Source organism: Antechinus flavipes, chromosome 4, assembly GCF_016432865.1.
Source record: "Antechinus flavipes isolate AdamAnt ecotype Samford, QLD, Australia chromosome 4, AdamAnt_v2, whole genome shotgun sequence".
In the NCBI taxonomy this organism is placed as follows: Eukaryota; Metazoa; Chordata; class Mammalia; order Dasyuromorphia; family Dasyuridae; genus Antechinus; species Antechinus flavipes.
This window is the reverse complement of record NC_067401.1, coordinates 142,114,545-142,132,099: the sequence shown is the minus strand read 5'-3', so window position 1 is coordinate 142,132,099 and position 17,555 is coordinate 142,114,545. Positions and strand designations below refer to the sequence as shown.

The window sequence follows — 17,555 nt, the reverse complement described above, 5'->3', positions numbered from 1 at the left end:
ATTGCATGATCCAGGATACTCCAGGAGTCTCTCAGGAGACTGGACAACAGCTGCCATTGTGTAGCTGAAAGAGTCCTGGCCTTGGAAATGGGAAATTTGCCATTAGTTTGCTGTGTGACTTCAAGCAAAACATTTCCCCTCTCTGGGCCTTATCTGTAAATGTGGGGTTAGAGTTTGCTGTCCCATCCAGCTTTGAAATTCCTTAATTTTATGATTCTAAATCTAGGATAGAGTACACACAGAGAAATTTGAAGCTCTACGTCAAAAAGGGGATAGAGACAGGGAGGGAATCCTGGGCCTTAAGAGGTCTGACTTTGGGAGGGAGAGAGAATACAAATTGAGTAACTTTCCTTCCAAATCCCTCTCTAGGTCTCATGTGTGGGCTAGGTGGGCCAGAGTGTGGGTCAGCAACTTGAATTTCTGTCCAGAACTTTAGGGAGCAGAGGTAGAATTTAGGGTGCCTATATCTTTCCCCCAATCCCTTCTCGCTCTTCTGAACCACCCCTAACCAAATTCTAAGAGCCAGAGGAATTTCCTCTCTGCTTGCACAGCCAGATCCAAATAGCTCATGAAGTTGGTGGCTGACCACCTGGTCAGGAAGACCTGGAGAGATAAGGAGCCTTGGGGTGCCCAGGATATGATGGTAGCTAGACCCCTTGAACCAGCAGAATCTCCCAGGGGAACTGATCACTGCAGTAAAAGCATTTCCTAGCTAAGACAGCCCACCCCTCCATATATACATATTCCTCTTTAAAGATCCCCCTGCCAGAATAGTCCTTCACTTAGACAGCCACAAAGCACTGACATACTTGTCTCCAGATGCATTCACAGGCACTATTCCTCATGTACAGACACAACACATATGGGGCTACTGATGTTCATACAGGCACAGGTGAATAACATTGGCATAGAAGTACACAGTGCAAACACAGGCCCAGACATGGACACAGGCACTGAGACAGACACAGACAAGAACAAAACCAGCAATACAGGGTACTGACCCAGGCTCACGCAGGTAGGTAACACTGATACTGCCACAGACACAGAAACAGAATCACGGACCCCAACCAGCACAGCACAAGCATAGACCCCCTATGACACCATCACACATGGATCCAGATACCACAACAGGTATAAAGCACCAACCCTCTAACAGGTACGGAAACACATTATTGACATGGACACACATATATACCCACACATACACAAAGGCGGTGACTCTCACATAGTCCCACCGCGAAAGGTATTGACTCTCCTAGAGATATAGACAGACACACAGAGAGACCGACCAGGTTTACTGATCATAAACATACAGAGGCACCGGTCAGACTTACACAGACATAGAAGAACACCCAGAGGCACTGACCCTCACACAAGTACACAGACACAAAGAGGTATATATATACACACACACACACACACAGACACATACATACACACTGAATATTGTGTAGACACACAAGCACAGACAAATGGACATAGGCAGACTTACCGTTACCAATACTGGCAGTGACTGACATCAACACAAGGGCCCCCCTAGAGAGACTGACTGACCCTTATATAAACACACAAACATAGGCACCGATGACACTCCCCCTTCCACGTACACAAACATGATAAAACACAGAACACATGAACCTTTTTCCTCCACACCCAGACAAAGCAACCCTGTTTCCCTTCTGATTTGTCTGACACCATGAATACAGAACTGAGGGTGGACCTGGCCTGGCAGGCTCACAGATAGATATCCTTTCAAATGGCCCTTTCCTTGGCCTAATTCTCCCTCTCGTGGCTACCTTCAACTGGAAGATTTTCAAACCACCATTTAAAAAATCCACCTTCAAACCCAACACTCCATTCCTCAGCCAACTGATGCCTCCCCAGCTGGCTTTGTCCATTACTGACAGCACACTCCCGAGACTGCTTGCCAGGTACCTTTGACAGGGACAGAACAGAGCTGGCCTCCCCGATTCTACCTTCTGCCTTTCAGAACTGATTTTTCCTCCTTCCCACAGGTTCCCTTCTTTCACTCCTTTCCTTGTCTGGGGGAGGGGGATCTGCCCTGAACTCATCTTTGGATCTGAAGAATGGCTGTGAAGGGTAGGTCTCGCAGCTACTTACCCCTCAACCCTCTGTCACAACCTTCAGAATTCTCCATCACCCAAGAAAAGCCCACCCCCTAGAAGATGGAATTCTATTTTCTTTGCTGCTTCTCCCAGGGAAGACATCTCCCCAGCCCTTTTCTTCCTTTAACCACTCAACTCAGTGAAATGCAGGGCTGCATCCCATGCTGAGCTAGTCCAAAGAAAGACTCTCCAGCTATCCAGCAGAGATGACTTCCCAGCGACCTTCTGACTATATAGTTTGAGTCTCTCCTGACGGCATGATTCTTACTGTCTATAACCTAAGTACCCTCCTTTCTCTGATCCCCCCAAATTCCCCTTCCAGGCCCTTTTTACCCTCAGGCATAAACTACTTTTCCAATAGAGATAGAAAACAAAATCAGACAGAGAGAGAGAGAGAGAGAGAGAGAGAGAGAGAGAGAGAGAGAGAGAGAGAGAGAGAGAGAGAGAGAGAAAGGGAGAGAGAGAGAGACGCAACCACATTTGAGATGTGACTATTCTTTTCTTTTTCTTGTTTGTTTGTATTTAATTTTGGAGGGGAAAGATGCTGCAAAAAGACACTTCATTTTGGTTCGAATCATAATTTTCTCCTTTCCAATGCAACCAGGATGGGAACTGGATGAAAGCAGATGAATTTTAAGAGAGAGATGATTTTTAAAAAAAATGAGGATTTTAATTCTTTAGGACCATATTCCTTGCAGCAGAGCCCAATGGGCACTTTTCACTTGGATTCTCTTGAAGGGAGAAACAATCACATTCCTGATAATTTTGGAAATTCAACAGCCCAAATTTTTCTTCAGCCTTTCCCACCCCAATCTCCTCCTCCCGTTCCCCTCCCCTCTATGCCCTTCATCATCTTCTTGGGGGAAGATTCATTAATTGAAGTTTCCTGGAATGTAGGGGGTTGGGTAGTGGTGGGGAGACCCAGAGTGATTTAAAGAAACTGATTTTAGTATCCTCTCTCCCGACTCCCTGTACCTGCCAAAGGGAGGGAGACTGTGTCATTCGGTAAACAAGAAACAGCTCCCTATACCAAAGAGCCACAATGTAATATTACTCAACCTGCCTCCCACTCCTCATTTTCTCATCTTCATTTTCTAAAATTTATTTTGTATTTTTCTTTCTCTGAAAAGGAACTGTCCCTTTCTCCCCGGCTTTCTTGTTCCCTTTCCACTTTTCTTTCTCTTTAGAAAAGAAATTGGTTTGAAATGGAGAATTATTTCATTTAAAAAAAAAAAAAACCTTGACAACTCCTTTAAAACAAATCTTATTTCCCCGACTACAGTCCTCAATTCACCCCCAGTATGAGAAAGGAAGAAATAAACGAACTCGAAATTAAATGGCACCTTCGTTAGCGGCTCAAGCCGGCCACGCTCACTTTGGAGGGTCTGGATTAACACAGCTAACATCGGAGAATATGATGATTTTTTTTTAAACCACACCGCTCCCGTACCCTCCTACCCCCAATTCAAAAGTCTCTTAAAGCCCTCGGCCATTTGAAAAGGGGGGAGGAAGATAAATGATGTTGATTCTTGAGGGGAGGTGGATCCCCTTCTAGAGGATGAGCTAGAGTGGGGGTGACAGAACATAAGAATTCTGCACAAAGCCCCAAATTCAGCCAGAATAACCCAGATATGGAGATGGGAGCGTGTGTCTGTCTGGGCATCCAGGGATAGATTTCCCTTTTTTTTTTTTTTTTTTAATTAAGAAGCCCAGTTGCAATCGAAGCAAGGGATTCCGGGGACCATGGGTTGGGGGTGGGGGTGAGGGGCGGCGGGGGTTTGCTGTTGGATTTAAGAAATGAAAAAAAAAGGAGTCTTTTATAAACAGGAGGCGGGGGTAGTGGGGTGGACTGTCCAACCTTTACAATTAATGGAAAAGAAAATGGTGATTATCACAGAACCCAGGACTTTGATTCTGAAATTGAAGGCAATAGCAGCATAGGAATTTAAGCAACCTATTTCTCATGGTGGTGGGGGGGATGAAGGAGAAGAGAAAGGATAAGCAACGAACTAGTCTCCCACCCTTAATCCCAACACCAGTACTACCTCCCTTCCCCCTAACCCCCTCCCAGAACATGAAAGAGAAAATAAGGAGCAGGGGGAAAGGCGACTCTTACCACCAAATTGGGTAACCGGCTAAAACCTTGGTGCCACTGAACAGGAAGGAGAAGAGAAATCCAAGCAGGTGGTGATCCATTAGTCCTGGGTTGGAGGAGGAAGTTTGCAGGCAAACATGAAGAGGGGAAGCGAACGCCCCCAATAGTTGGAACAAAGTCCACTTGAAATTGGAAATGACTTTCGGGTTTGTCAGAAACGCACCTTCACCAGCCTCTCCCCCCCCCCCCACCCCCCTTCCAAGAGCTCAGAGAAACAGGGTTTGAGGATGTCAGCAGGCAACCAATCAGAACGCTCGGCCTAAGGTAAGAGATGAGTCTATAGTTCAGAGCTGTCAATCATGCCTCCCCTTCCCTCCCCTCCCTCCCCGGCCCCACAACTTGGTCTCGGGCTGGGAAGGGCACAGCCCCACCAAACTTATGAAAAACCTTTTCCTCTGGGATTAATTAGATTTCTCCCCAAGTTCATTTGGGGGGACACCAATGGCCAGTCCCAGCATCTGGCCCCGGAGGGAGAGCTCTACTTTGATATGGTTTGGCCGACTGACCATTGGGTGGGGCTAGGTTTGTTTATTTATTTATTTTGGATGGGGTGGGGGGAGGTGAAGATGGGGTTGGGGGAGGTTGGGGAAATGGTCGATGATTTTTCTGCTGGGATAACTACTAACTTCTGGCGGCCTGAACCCAAAGAAAGATCTGGGAAAAAACCAAAGCCTCTCCTTTCATATTGTTGAAAACGCTAAGGTTTTCCAAATGGGTGTCTGCATGGAAAGGTGGTCTCGAAAGCCCCCAGACTGTCTTCCTACTTCAAATCTATCCTATTATCTTTCCATTACCCAGTAAAACTTGCTGAATGAAATTCTCCTCCAGAGGTTCTGGGAATCTTAAAGAAGGATCTGGGGAGTGCTTTGAGATCTTGGGATGAAAGGCACCAGGGGAAAGTGCCCTGCGTTATTGGATTATTTTGTCAGGGATCAGATCAGTATCGGGACCTCCTGCTGCCTTTGCATTTCCTGCAACTGACACCACTCTGGGTCAGTTGCATTTCCTGCTTGTAGTCAGTTTCACTTTTTGCTTTGGGGGCTGTCTTCCCTCTCCTCCTCCCCCCCCCCCCCCAATTATCCAATGTCTCTTGGATCTAGGTCTCTACCTCTTCCCCAAGGCAAATTAGAAAAACCGACAAACTCACCTATTCAAGAGGGAAGTAATTGATGGGGCTTTAGAATTTCTTTTGGGGGACAAAGGAAAGAAATTGTCGAGCGAAAGCCTTCTCGTAGGACTATGTCTTCATTTCCTCGGGGACTAGTCCAACAAAGAAACAAGTACACCCCTCCTTAGTGGGTCGCAGTGAGCTTCTAGATACTCTTAGAGTATAAATTATGAGACTTGGAATCAGGAAATACTGAGTTCGAGTCTTGGCTCAGACAATATCTAGCTTTATGATTATGGGCAAATCGCATGCCCCTTCAGCCTCAGTTTCTTCATCTGTAAAATGGAGGTAATAATAGCTTTTATTTCATAGGGTTATCGTGCAAATCGAATGAATTAACAAATATAAAGTGCTTTGCAAACTTTAACATCATATAAATGCTGGCTAGCTTTCTACCCATCGACTTCAGCTTCTTTACCCAGAATCCAGAAAGATTAAACTTTTTCTATTTCACCTAGATCTTACCTACTATGGGAACTAGTCTCAGGGTCTGAGAAACCTTGGAAGCATCCCGAAATCTCTGGTCCCTTCTCTTTTTCAAACTCAGTTACCATCTAAACTCTGTCTTGCCTTCTTTCACTCTTCAGGAAAATTTTTTTTTTATTTAAAAGAATGTACAAGTACCTTCAGACATCCAGTAGGGAATTCTTACAACCTCCTTTTCACAAAGAAGTATCATTCCAAAATGGGAAAACTGAGCAGGAAGGGAGAGGAGGTAATTTAAGGGTCTGTTGTCCCATAGAAGCCCCATAGCACCTGGGAACTTGACTCACTACCCCCTTCTTCTCAAAGGCTTATCTCAGCAAAAAGTCCAGGAGTTGTCGATGAGCTCCCGCTTTGCTCTTTTTCTCTCTCTTTCCCCACTTAAAGCCCATTTTATTCTTTTTACCCTCTCCTTCCCCGCCTCCCTTGGGCTGGTCACATTCCAGACCTTAGTCTCCCTAAGATTCCCAGAAGGTATGAACTGCAGCACTATGATCATAAGCACTACAGGGATATACCAAAACAGGTACAGGGGAGCAGCCCAACAAGGGGGCACAAGGTTATCTGTCTCCCCGATAAGATTGTTAGGAAGATCACTGCCAGTTGGAAGGAAATCTAAACCCTGAGGCTCATCCTGTCCCTACTTGGAAGCCCAGTTTTTAGGGAAGGGACAAGGGGAAGGGGGGAGGGAAGAGAGAGAAACATTTTTATTTCCTGCTGGGGAAATTTCCCACACAGGGTTCAAAAATTCCTTGAACCCCAGACAGGCTCCCTAGCCTCTGATTCTTGCTCCCCTCAAGTCCCAAAGCTTTGTGGTTCCCCATATTCAAACCTACTGCCCTCTCTGCATTCTCTTCCTGGGGATCCTTCCCCACACCAAGTCCTTCTGGCAGAGGCTCAGCAGCTCCTGAATTGGCCCCTTGGGGCAAATGAAGGGGTCGGTGGGGGTGGGGGGGTTGGGTTGCTGCCTGGGCTTGTCCTGCCTTCTGCAATGTTCTTAGCCAACGTGCACGTCTGGTGGGGGTGGAGGGGGGGGAGAAAGATGAAAGAAAGAGGAGGGAAAGAGAGGAAAGGGAAAAAGAAAGGAGAAATATGTAAAGAAGAAAAAGAAAAGAGAAGAATAGAGTGCAGAGAGGGAGGTGGGACAGAGATGAAGGAGAGAGAAAGGAAAGAGAAAGAGATGAAGGGAAGAGTTAGAGGAAGGGCAGATGAAAGAAGAAGAAGGGAAGATGGGAAAGGGAGAGGAAGCCTGAGAGATAAAGAAGAGAAAGAAGTAGGGAAGAGAGAAGAGAGAAAGAGCTAACTAATGGGATGCTGGATTAAGGTGTTACCCAAAGAGCCAGTGTGAGGGGCGGGGGGGGGGGGGGGGCGCTTTACGAGTGATGATTCTTGAACATTTTTTTAAAATATTCTAGATGTTTTTATGAAAGAATTTTTTTTGAAAATTTCATCTGAAAGTTATTCCACAATTGTACTTTCTATTTTTCCAGTGGAAGAAACCCGTCTCAGGTCCAAGAAGTTAGTGATGTTGATCTCTTCCCAGGTATGCAAAACTTTTGTACTACCCCATAACCACCCTGCCCTCCTTCTTCCTCCTTTCTTTTGTTCACTGGTGGTCAGCCCAGGATGGGAGGTCAGAAGGAAGGCAATTTTAAATACCAGAGTCCAGGTGCAGATCCTCACTGAGAATCCTTCCATGAAAATGTTAAGAATATAAACAGCAAATAACCAGCTCCATTCTTCCAAATTAGTCTGGGCTGAAAAATAGACTATTTGAACTCTCTTGCAAACCCTCTAGCTCCTGAGTTCATGATTCTAGAGATGTAAAAGTAAAGTTCAGTAATGGGGATTGATGTCTCTTCACACTGAAATTTATAAGGATGACCAGTTCTTATGTATTAATTGCCATATTTGTGGTATGTGTAAGATTTTGGGGGGAGGGGTGAGAAGCAGAAAGGAAGAGGAGTCCATCTCTATTAGGACAATTCAGTATAAATTTATTGAATTTCCATGTTTTCGGGCAAATTTACAAAGACACAAAAAGTTCCTTGCCCTATAGAAACTTACATTCTACTAGGGGAGGAAGGAGCAACATATATACAAATATATCCATTCAAAATATATATATATGAATATATGAGGACACTATTGCAATAATCCCAGTGAGATATTATGGAAGACCAAACTAGGGTATTGATTGTGCAAATTTGGATTCCCCTGGAAAGGAAACACTCTTGGAGTTGTGAGAAAAGCAACTAACTACTGTCATCCTCAGACGGGAAGATTTTTCATAAGAGTGGGTCAAAGCACCAGAACTCATGGAAGCTTTGGAGGCTTTGGGATTGGTTCGTTTGAAAGCAGGGCAATGGATCTTTTTAAAAAAAAAATTATCATTATTATAGCTTCTTATTTACAAAACATATGCATGGGTAATTTTTCAACATTGACCCTTGTAAAATCTTCTGTTCCAACTTTTCTCCTTCTTCCCCCTCCCCCCCTTCCCTAGATGGCAGGTAGTCTCATACATGTTAAATATGTTAAAGTATATGTTAAATACAACATATGTATACATATTTATACAGTTATCTTGCTGCACAAGAAAAATCGGATTTAGAAAGAAGGTAAAAATAATCTGAGAAGGAAAACAAGAATGCAAGCAGACAATAAACAGAAAGAGTGGAAATGCTATATTGTGGTCCACACTCATTTCCCATAGTTCTTTCACTGGGTGTAGCTGGTTCTCTTCATTACTGAACAAAGAGAACTGATCTGAATCATCTCATTGTTGAAGAGAGACCCGTCCATCAGAATTGATCATTGGATAGTCTTGTTGTTGAAGTGTATAATGATCTCCTGGTCCTGCTCATTTCACTCAGCATCCAGTTCATGTAAGTTTCTCCAGGCCTTTCTGAAATCATCCTGCTGGTCGTTTCTCCAGAACAATAATATTCCATAACATTCATATACCACAATGTATTCGGTCATTCTCCAATTGATGGGCATCCATTCAATTTCCAGTTTCTAGCCAATACAAAAAGGGCTGCCACAAACATTTAGCAAGCTAGGGACATTAGAATAAGAGTGACCAGCCTAGGAAGGTGGTAAGAGTCAGAAAAGAGGTGTTTTCAGAGCGAGGCTGCTCTACCCACCTGGGCAAAAGCCCTCCCTCAATCCTTACCTTCAATATGAAACAAAAGAAGAAGCTGAGGAAAAGATTTCATTAGCAAATCTGAATTGTGTACTTATCTTAAATAGTAAAGGCATTATTTACAAGTCATTTACATAACAAATGGCTTCTAAATGTATGACCGTGTAATCCTAAAGCACTATACTAGGTTAAAAAAAACAGGTTAGAAAACAAGGATAAGGACCTAGAAGCAAACCATAATTGAAAGGGATCGTTTAGTTTAACTCCTCACTCTAGAGAAGACTAAACTTAAGTCTCAGTTCTACCGTCCAGCTATAACAGAAAACCTGTCTTACTTGCCCAAGATCACACGGTTAATTAAGATCATGGTTTTAAATCTGAGAACTGTAAGGTGTTGGTAATTATTTAACAACCATCTTTCTAAAAGCCTTGGCACACTTTTAAGTTTAATCTGCAATATTAATATTTTCCCATCACTTTCTTAAGACTTAACAATAAATCAAGCCCCAATTTTTAGTTGGTCTCTGAGATGTAAATGTTTATGCTGAAAATTTAACATCAGCTGGTAAGAGCTGGCTCCAGCACACTTATATCTGGAAGGAACCTTAAAGTTATCTAATTCAGGTACCCTCATTTCAGGAAACTGAGGTCCAGAGAGATTTGTCAAATATAACAGACTTAGCAAAGCAAGCTGTTAGTGCCAAATCTAATGTTCTTCCCATTGCTTCCCATTAGCAGAACTCAATCTAGTACTCAGTTCTTGAAACCTGAATCAAACACATCAATGAGTGGTATGTTAGGAGGGACAAGTATTGTTCCTCTTTTTCAAGACAGGCAGGAACCTGTCTTCCCCAGAAAATATCAAGCAGGGGCATCAGGCCCCCCAGGGATCTTTTGAGGAACCAATTAGTTAGCTGGTACTTAGGGAATACTGTGGGGACACATGCTTAAGAAACATGATTTGGAATATACTGACCTCAAAATGATTATTGACTAACAGAGGAGAGAAGACATAGATATGGAAAATTGAAGAGAGATATGATCCTTGTCTTTAATATTTGTACACATGTGATGTGGTAGAAATTAATGAATAAATGAATCCACGAATAAGCATTTACTGTCTACTAGGTGCTAGGTCCTAGAGATATAAATACAAATTGAGATAGCTTTTGCCTTCAGGGAGCTTACATTTCTTTTTCTTTATTTTATTTTTAATTTATGGAATGAAACAAGCATTTCCATAACATAATATAATAAAAAAAAAGATTGTACATGAAACGGTAAATATATTTTGAACAACTTGCTATACCTCCTAAAATATAATAAAACTATTATGTATTTTTCCCCTTTCCCCCCATGGCTACCACTAGATGCAAATATGTATTTTTTTTTGTATATGTGTGTGTGTATGCAAAATCATTTTATACAGATTTTTATTTGTCTGTTTTTCTCTGGATGTAGATAACATCTTCCTACACTTGTCTTAAGTTAACTTGGATAGTTATAATAGTCAAGCTTACATTTCAGTGTAGAGACTAGATAGGGGAGAGGGGACTAGGAAAGGAAGTCTTTCTATGGGCTAGGAAAGGAAGTTTTGCTTTGGGTAGTCACAGGTTTTTTGAGTTGAGCCATAGGTTAATTCTGAGGTATGCTAGAACCAGCTTTCTACTTCAGTAAAAGGCAAATGCTACAAGTCAAGATTTGGTTTATTGTTTTGTTGATTTTCTTGAATTAAGAAAATGATGAAGAAAAAGTTAATGTTGATTAATCTAAAAGTGTGTAATGAATACAGTTCCCACTTCCACCCTACAGTAGTTGTTAATTGTTTCCTAGTAAAGCCCTCGGGCAGACAATGAACATACTCTTCCCAGAAGCAGTGATACCATTAATTTGATTGGACTCTTTCTGATGGATAAGCTGATTGAGAGGAAAAATAGTAGTGTAGAGCTGGATAGATTAAGTGACTTAGTTGAGTTTTCACTCACTTACCCACCAGTCAAATTCAATTCAAGACAGACTTACTCTGTGTTCCCAATGAGGATGGATAGGTGTCAGTTATAAACAGGCAAACTTCATAGGATCATCAAAGTTAGAGCTAGAAAGGACATTAGATGAGAAAACAAGATGATCTCTAATCATTAGAGAGATGAAAGTGACTTACCAAAATTCATTAGTGAGGTCTCCTCTATCTCTAAATCCAACTCTCTTTGCAGGACATCACTCATTTCATGCAAGGAAAAACTTCCTACCAATTAAAGTTGTCCAACAATGCAATGATATGTTTGGGAAGAGGTTTGCTCTCTCTTATCACAAATTTTTCAGCAGAAATTGTGTGATCATTGCCTTACAGTGTTGTTGCAGATAGGATTATATACAAAGTGTCTTTGATTTTCTCCAGTTCTAAGGCGCTATAATCTTATGGCAACCCTCCCTGCATGAAAATGAACTCAGGTTCTACAACTATGATTATATTATTTTTTTTAATTTTTGATTTATGGATAAAACAAGCATGTCTATACTATAGGAAAAACATATAAAATGTATTCAAAAGATGATTATAAAAAGATGAAACTGCAAATCTATTGTGTACAATTTGCTGTTCCTTTTAAATATATGAAGTTATCATGTAAATTTTTTTCTTTCTCCCCCATCCTAGACATGGCTATCATTAAACACAAAGATATGTGTACATATATATATATATATATATATATATATGTAGAATCATTCTATACATATTTCTATTTATCAGTTCTTTCTCTGAATGCAGACAGCATCTTCCTTTGAAAGTCTTTTGTCATTAATTATAATAGTTAAAATAATGGTATTATTTTCTGGGCTCCTGACTATGTGAATTTTGTGATTGCTACAAAGCAACAGAGAGATGGATGGGGCAGAGATTTTGTTGATGGGTTAGAGAATGATTGGAGGTGGGGGATGGAAATGAAGTACACAAAGCCTCCTAGAATATAAGATCTTGCGAATTAACCTAAGACTATTATTTCAAACCCTTATTTGTATTGATAGACTTGTTTTCTGAAAGGCAGCTGGCTACTGCTCCCCTCTGGATCTTAGAAGTAACTATAAGGGTTTAGGGTTTTCTTTCAAATGTTATTGCTCATGAGCCCTAGCAGTGTGTTTCCTTCAGTGATTATCAATTACTATTCACTAATCAAGATTAGCTTTTAGTTAGAAGTATTTCCTAAGGTAGAATTGTAAGTACAATTAATATGAATTATACCCCCAAAGTCTGGGGCTCACTCTGCCTCAAGCACATAAAGAATTCAGAGCTAAGTGGGTTCGAGCTTATACAGTGTATGTGCAAAGAGAATGCTTACTGGTTAGATGGAAGTTCTTTTCTCCCTTTGTAAAATTCTCAGGAAGTTCATCTTGAGCATGGTGTGGTTCATTGTACAATTCTGAAATTGTTTTTCCTCCATGTGTTTGTCCTTAGCTCCTGAAACAGCTGTTCTAGGAACACAGATAAGATACAAATGGAAATTTCCCTCCCTCTTCCCTCTCCCCTATCAACAAAATCTCTGCCCCATCTCTCTTCTCTGCTTCTCAAGCTTCACAGATTTCCCATTGTCTTAATAGGTCAATACCTCTTTCCAACTGGAAAGTTTTAGTCAACTGAGAGGTAAGGAGAGAGCACCCAATTGCACCAGTGCTATATTTTTGCTGACTATCTTTTTCATGCTACTTTCTTTTTGCTAGAAATTATATGATACAAAAATATTTAAATGGCACAATTGACAGAGCACTGAACCTGGAATCAGGAAGACCAGAGTTCAAATCCAGCCTCAAAACTTGACTATTATATTTTTGTAGTTAACAGGATTGGTTTTGAACAACCTTATGGTTGATCTCATGGCTGAAAGGGGAGAAAGGCAATGCAGAGAAAAGGGAAATTTAGAGATTGATAAATCTGATTTAGGAGTTCATATAGTCCTCTCAATGTGATAGGAAGGTTATCCCCACTGACCTGGTATAACTTGCTGGTGTTTAAGGAAATTAAAAGGAAGAAGGAAGATATTACTGCTAGGGTCCACATTTCCTCACAAGCCCAGAAAAGTTGCATTTCTAGCATGTCAAGTCAAATCAACAAGCATTTATTAAGTGCTTATCATGTTTAGGCACTGTGTTAAACTCTGAAATACAAATCAGATTAGATTGTTCACAATCTAATGTAAAGTGAAAGTAATCAATCTCCATTTATCCAGCTGCTAGAAATGCTTGTGTATATTCTTGTAGTCTTTAAGGACTTTGCTCAGAAAGCAGAGAGACAGCTCATGGATTTAGTAACAACACAAGTTAAAAGGAATTATTCTTATGGGAAGTGTGGATTAGCTTCATTTGACAAGTATGGTCTCTGATCCAGAGATCTTGCTAGAAAATGTGTTGATCCCCACTAAGAGCAATCATTCAACAAGCATTTGTTAAGGGCTTACTATGTGCCTAAGAACTAGTGTGCTAAGGGTTGGGGATAAAAGAAGGAAGAAAGAAAAGAAGAAAGAAAGGGAGGGAGGAAAGAAGAAAGGAAGGAAGGAAGGAAGAAAGGAAGGAAGGAAGGAAGGAAGGAAGGAAGGAAGGAAGGAAGGAAGGAAGGAAGGAAGGAAGGAAGGAAGGAAGGAAGGAAGGAAGGAAGGAAGGAAGGAAAGAAGGAAAGAAAGAAAAGAAGGAAGGAAGGAAGGAAGGAAGGAAGGAAGGAAGGAAAGAAGGAAAGAAAGAAAGAAGGAAGGAAGGAAGGAAGGAAAGAAGGAAAGAAGGAAGGAACGGAGAAAGGGAGGGAGGGAAGGAAGAGGGATGGATGAGAGGGAAGGAGGAAGGAAGTAGGGAAGGGAGGAGAAAAGGAAGAAAGAAAAAGACAGAAAGCTCCCTTTGGTCTCCAGAAACTCACAGTCTAACCAGGGAAAATTGCAAACAACTATGGACAAACAAGACACACACACACACACACACACACACTTATATTTATATATATGTATTTATATATTCTCTATATATATAAATATGAGAAATTAGAGGTGCTCTCAGAGAAAAGGCACTAAAATTTAGGGTCTGAAAGACACTTCTTGTAGATGACAGGATCTTAGCCAGTACTTTCAGGAAACCAGGAGATGGAGATGAAGAAAAGAATAAATAAGAAATCATTTTTTGAGAATATGAGGAGTGAAGTGGAAAAAATGAGTTCATTTTGGGACATATTAAGTTTATGATGTTGACCAGATTTCAAATTCAAAATATAAAGTACAGCTATAAGGAAAAAGAGTGTAGGAGAGAGGATATAAACTGAGAACTCAGTCTGGAGATAAGAGCCTCAATTTATTCTATTACTACCCCCTGGGTGTGACTTTCTTCACACAGGTGTCCAAGAGCTGGAGAGTTTTCACCACTAAGGATTAGTCACTAGAACAAGGGATTGAAGAGCAATTGGTTCAATGGGGCCAAATTGAAATACTAGTAGAATTCCATCAAATTGACAGTCTTACTGATCTCAGCTTTGCAAAGCTAGCTAACAGTTAGGTTCCCAAGATGAGGACTGTTCTTTGATCTTTTTTAGGTGAATCTGATGGAGAATTGTACATAGTTGACTGATTTAATAAAAGATGACTTTCTTTTGTAGGCACTTTTCCAATGGGGGTCAGTTAGGGATGAGGTGAAATTCTTCAGAGATGGGTTTGATGGACTAATTTCATGATTCCCCACATATCCCTCATGTCCTGTGACCAGCCTGCATTAGAGTGACTAAATCCGTCATCTAGGCAGAGACCCACTCAAATATCAATCAGGGTTTAGGCATAGGGATCCCTCAACAAACACTATCCAAGAATTGGAAAGCCAGGTGCCATCACCTTTCTTAACAACCCCATAGGATTGTTGTAAAAGAAGGTTGATATATCCAAGCTCTCTGGCCTTCTCCATCTCCATGACCAGAGAAAAAATAGTTTTCCTCCTTCCCAGAACCTGCTGTTTTTTGATGTTAACTACACTGAATGTCTCAAGCAACTTCAAAGGTTTCCATTTCGTCCTGCCCACAATAACCAACATAGAAGTTGCCATAAGCATCTATACAAGTAGTGGTCTCCAAGGGTTTGTGATACCCATCCCCTCAATTGTAAAATTCTCTAAAAATTCTCATTAAGATTGGTACCTTTTAATGAACCTGTCATGGGTCCTGTGGTATTGTGTTTGCTGCCACATGAATATAATGTTGACAGCATCAAGCAAGATCCCTCTGCCAGACTCTTAGATTAGATGGCTGATCCATATAAGCGACATAGGAGAGGAGATCAGTCCTAAGAAAATCCAAGTTCCAGCTCGCATCATTGAATGTTGAAGAATATAGTGGATGGGAAGAATAGCAGCACCTAGAGGCAGCTAAGTAGCACTATGGACAAAGTGCTGAGCCTAGTCAAGAAGACCTGAGTTTGAATCCAGTCTCACCTGTATGATCCTGGGCAGAACACTTAACTTTGGGATATTTGAAACAGAAAAGTTTTCTGTTTGCCTCAGTTTCCTCATATGTAAAATGAAGATAATAATAATATTTTAAGTGTCGTGATGAGGATCAAGTGAGATAACAATCATAAAGTACTTAGAGTGCCTGACACATAGTAGGCACTATATAATTGTTAGCAATTGTTGTTGCTGCCTCAATGATTCTGAACCCACTATAGCTTGAGAGATTTCCTGTCACAGGGCTGAAATCTCCTCTAGTCATACAATGGGCTCTGCCCACAAAAGTCTTCTATCCTGAGTATCAATTTGCCTTTCACCAATGACCCACCCCCATTCAACTGAGGCACATGTAACTGGATCTTAGAAGCTGTCAATCCAATAATAGGGACCCTTGGAGAATAAGGATCTTAAAAAAATTCTCTTAGAAAGCTGAGCTGTGAGTAGCTTGACCTGCATGTGCAAGGCTGGCACTGGAAAGATAAGACTCTTCATCTATAAGGGAGATTTTAAACTGGGGTCCATGGATACCCAAGGGAACCATGAATAGATTTTTTCTTTTCACATTAATTGGTTTCCTCTGTAATTGTGGGTATTTTATTTTATGTATTTAATATATTATTCTGAGAAGAGGTTCATAGTCTTCACTAGACTGATAAAGAGGTCCATGATTCATGTTTTGTGGGCCATGGATGCATCTGAATAGTGTTGGACCTGCAAATAACAGGACTGGACAATCAAAGGCTTTTTTCTTTGGGATAAATATCAGTAGACACATTTTGCCCATTATTTCCCCTGGCATATTTTTGTGGGTTATATATTGGCTCCCTTTAAAGATATCACACACACACCCTCTTCTGAACAGAAAAGCAGACTAATACCCTTAAGAGAATAGCAGATGTTGTATAGAGTCTACTGCCTATCTAGACATGGGGACCGTGACATCATAGTGCACTGGATGCAGAACCAGATGAGCCTCCTACCCAAATCTGAGGCCAGTGGTATCCTAGTACTTAATGAAACTCTTATTTTTTCTGCATGGTTCCAACATGCCTCCAACTGAAAAATTTTTATATTGAATCATATCCCCCAATTTAGGCCAAAAATTTTATTCCTGCTAAGTGACAACTTTGTCATGCATCAGATTTGAGTGTCCCACATCCCAAAAGACATGTATATGAAATATTAGCACTAAACTAAGAAGGGAAAACGCTCTTCAGTTGAGTGATGTTTTGGATCAGCCCTCCAGGAAAACACCTGACAAAGTTATACTGCTTTTTGAAATAAATCTAATTGACCCTAGCTTACTTTTCCTTATTATGTTCTTTGTGTAGAGTTGACTGGGAGTGAGGATTCTGTTTTCTCAAAGGGTTTTACACATCTTAATGGAAATAGTTTACATTTCCTTTTTCTTGGAATTGTTCAGATTCCTTACCAAGGTGGGCTTGCAATGTTATTAGACATTTCTCCATTTTCATCCTTCACTTTTGAAGACGATCAATGACATGACAATGTTGGAGTCAGATTATGATGAGTGATCTAATCAATATGAGTTGAGAAGGTACTACCAAATAGACCTTGTCTATGTTGTGGAATTTTTGAATAAATGGGATACAAAATGGGGATCCTTATACAAAACAAGGGTGCAAATTTTCTTATTTATAATGTAGAATGGGTTTGATTTGTCTATCAAATGAAGTTTATATACATCTTGAAGCAACTTAGAACTAAACTCCTTAAAGAAAGATTTAAAAGACAAGGCACTATCACAGATCAGGCACAAGTGGTCCATTTGGACATTTAGAGTGAAAGTGGCTCTGCATTTGCCAACTCAGCCTCAAGAGTCTGCATTGAATGCACAATCATTTGTAAACAAAAAGTCATGTACCAACTTCAGTGTGTGACTCCAGGCAAATTATTTAATCTCTATTTCCCTCAGTTTCCTCATCTGTAAAATGAGGACAAGAATAGTGCCTACATCTCAGGGTTGTTGTGAGGCTCAAATGGAATAATTAC

General features: G+C 41.0%; 1 protein-coding gene across 1 annotated transcript in view; it reads right to left on the bottom strand.

Moving 5' to 3' along the window:
• WNT3 (Wnt family member 3) overlaps positions 1–4,437 on the bottom strand; it is a 95,064-nt gene extending 90,627 nt beyond the window's left edge. The window contains exon 1 of the mRNA XM_051994905.1: positions 4,243–4,437. Within this exon, the coding sequence (XP_051850865.1) occupies positions 4,243–4,322 (80 nt within the window). The 5' untranslated portion in view covers positions 4,323–4,437. The remainder of the gene's footprint in view (positions 1–4,242) is intronic.
• Positions 4,438–17,555: the final 13,118 nt, after the last annotated feature.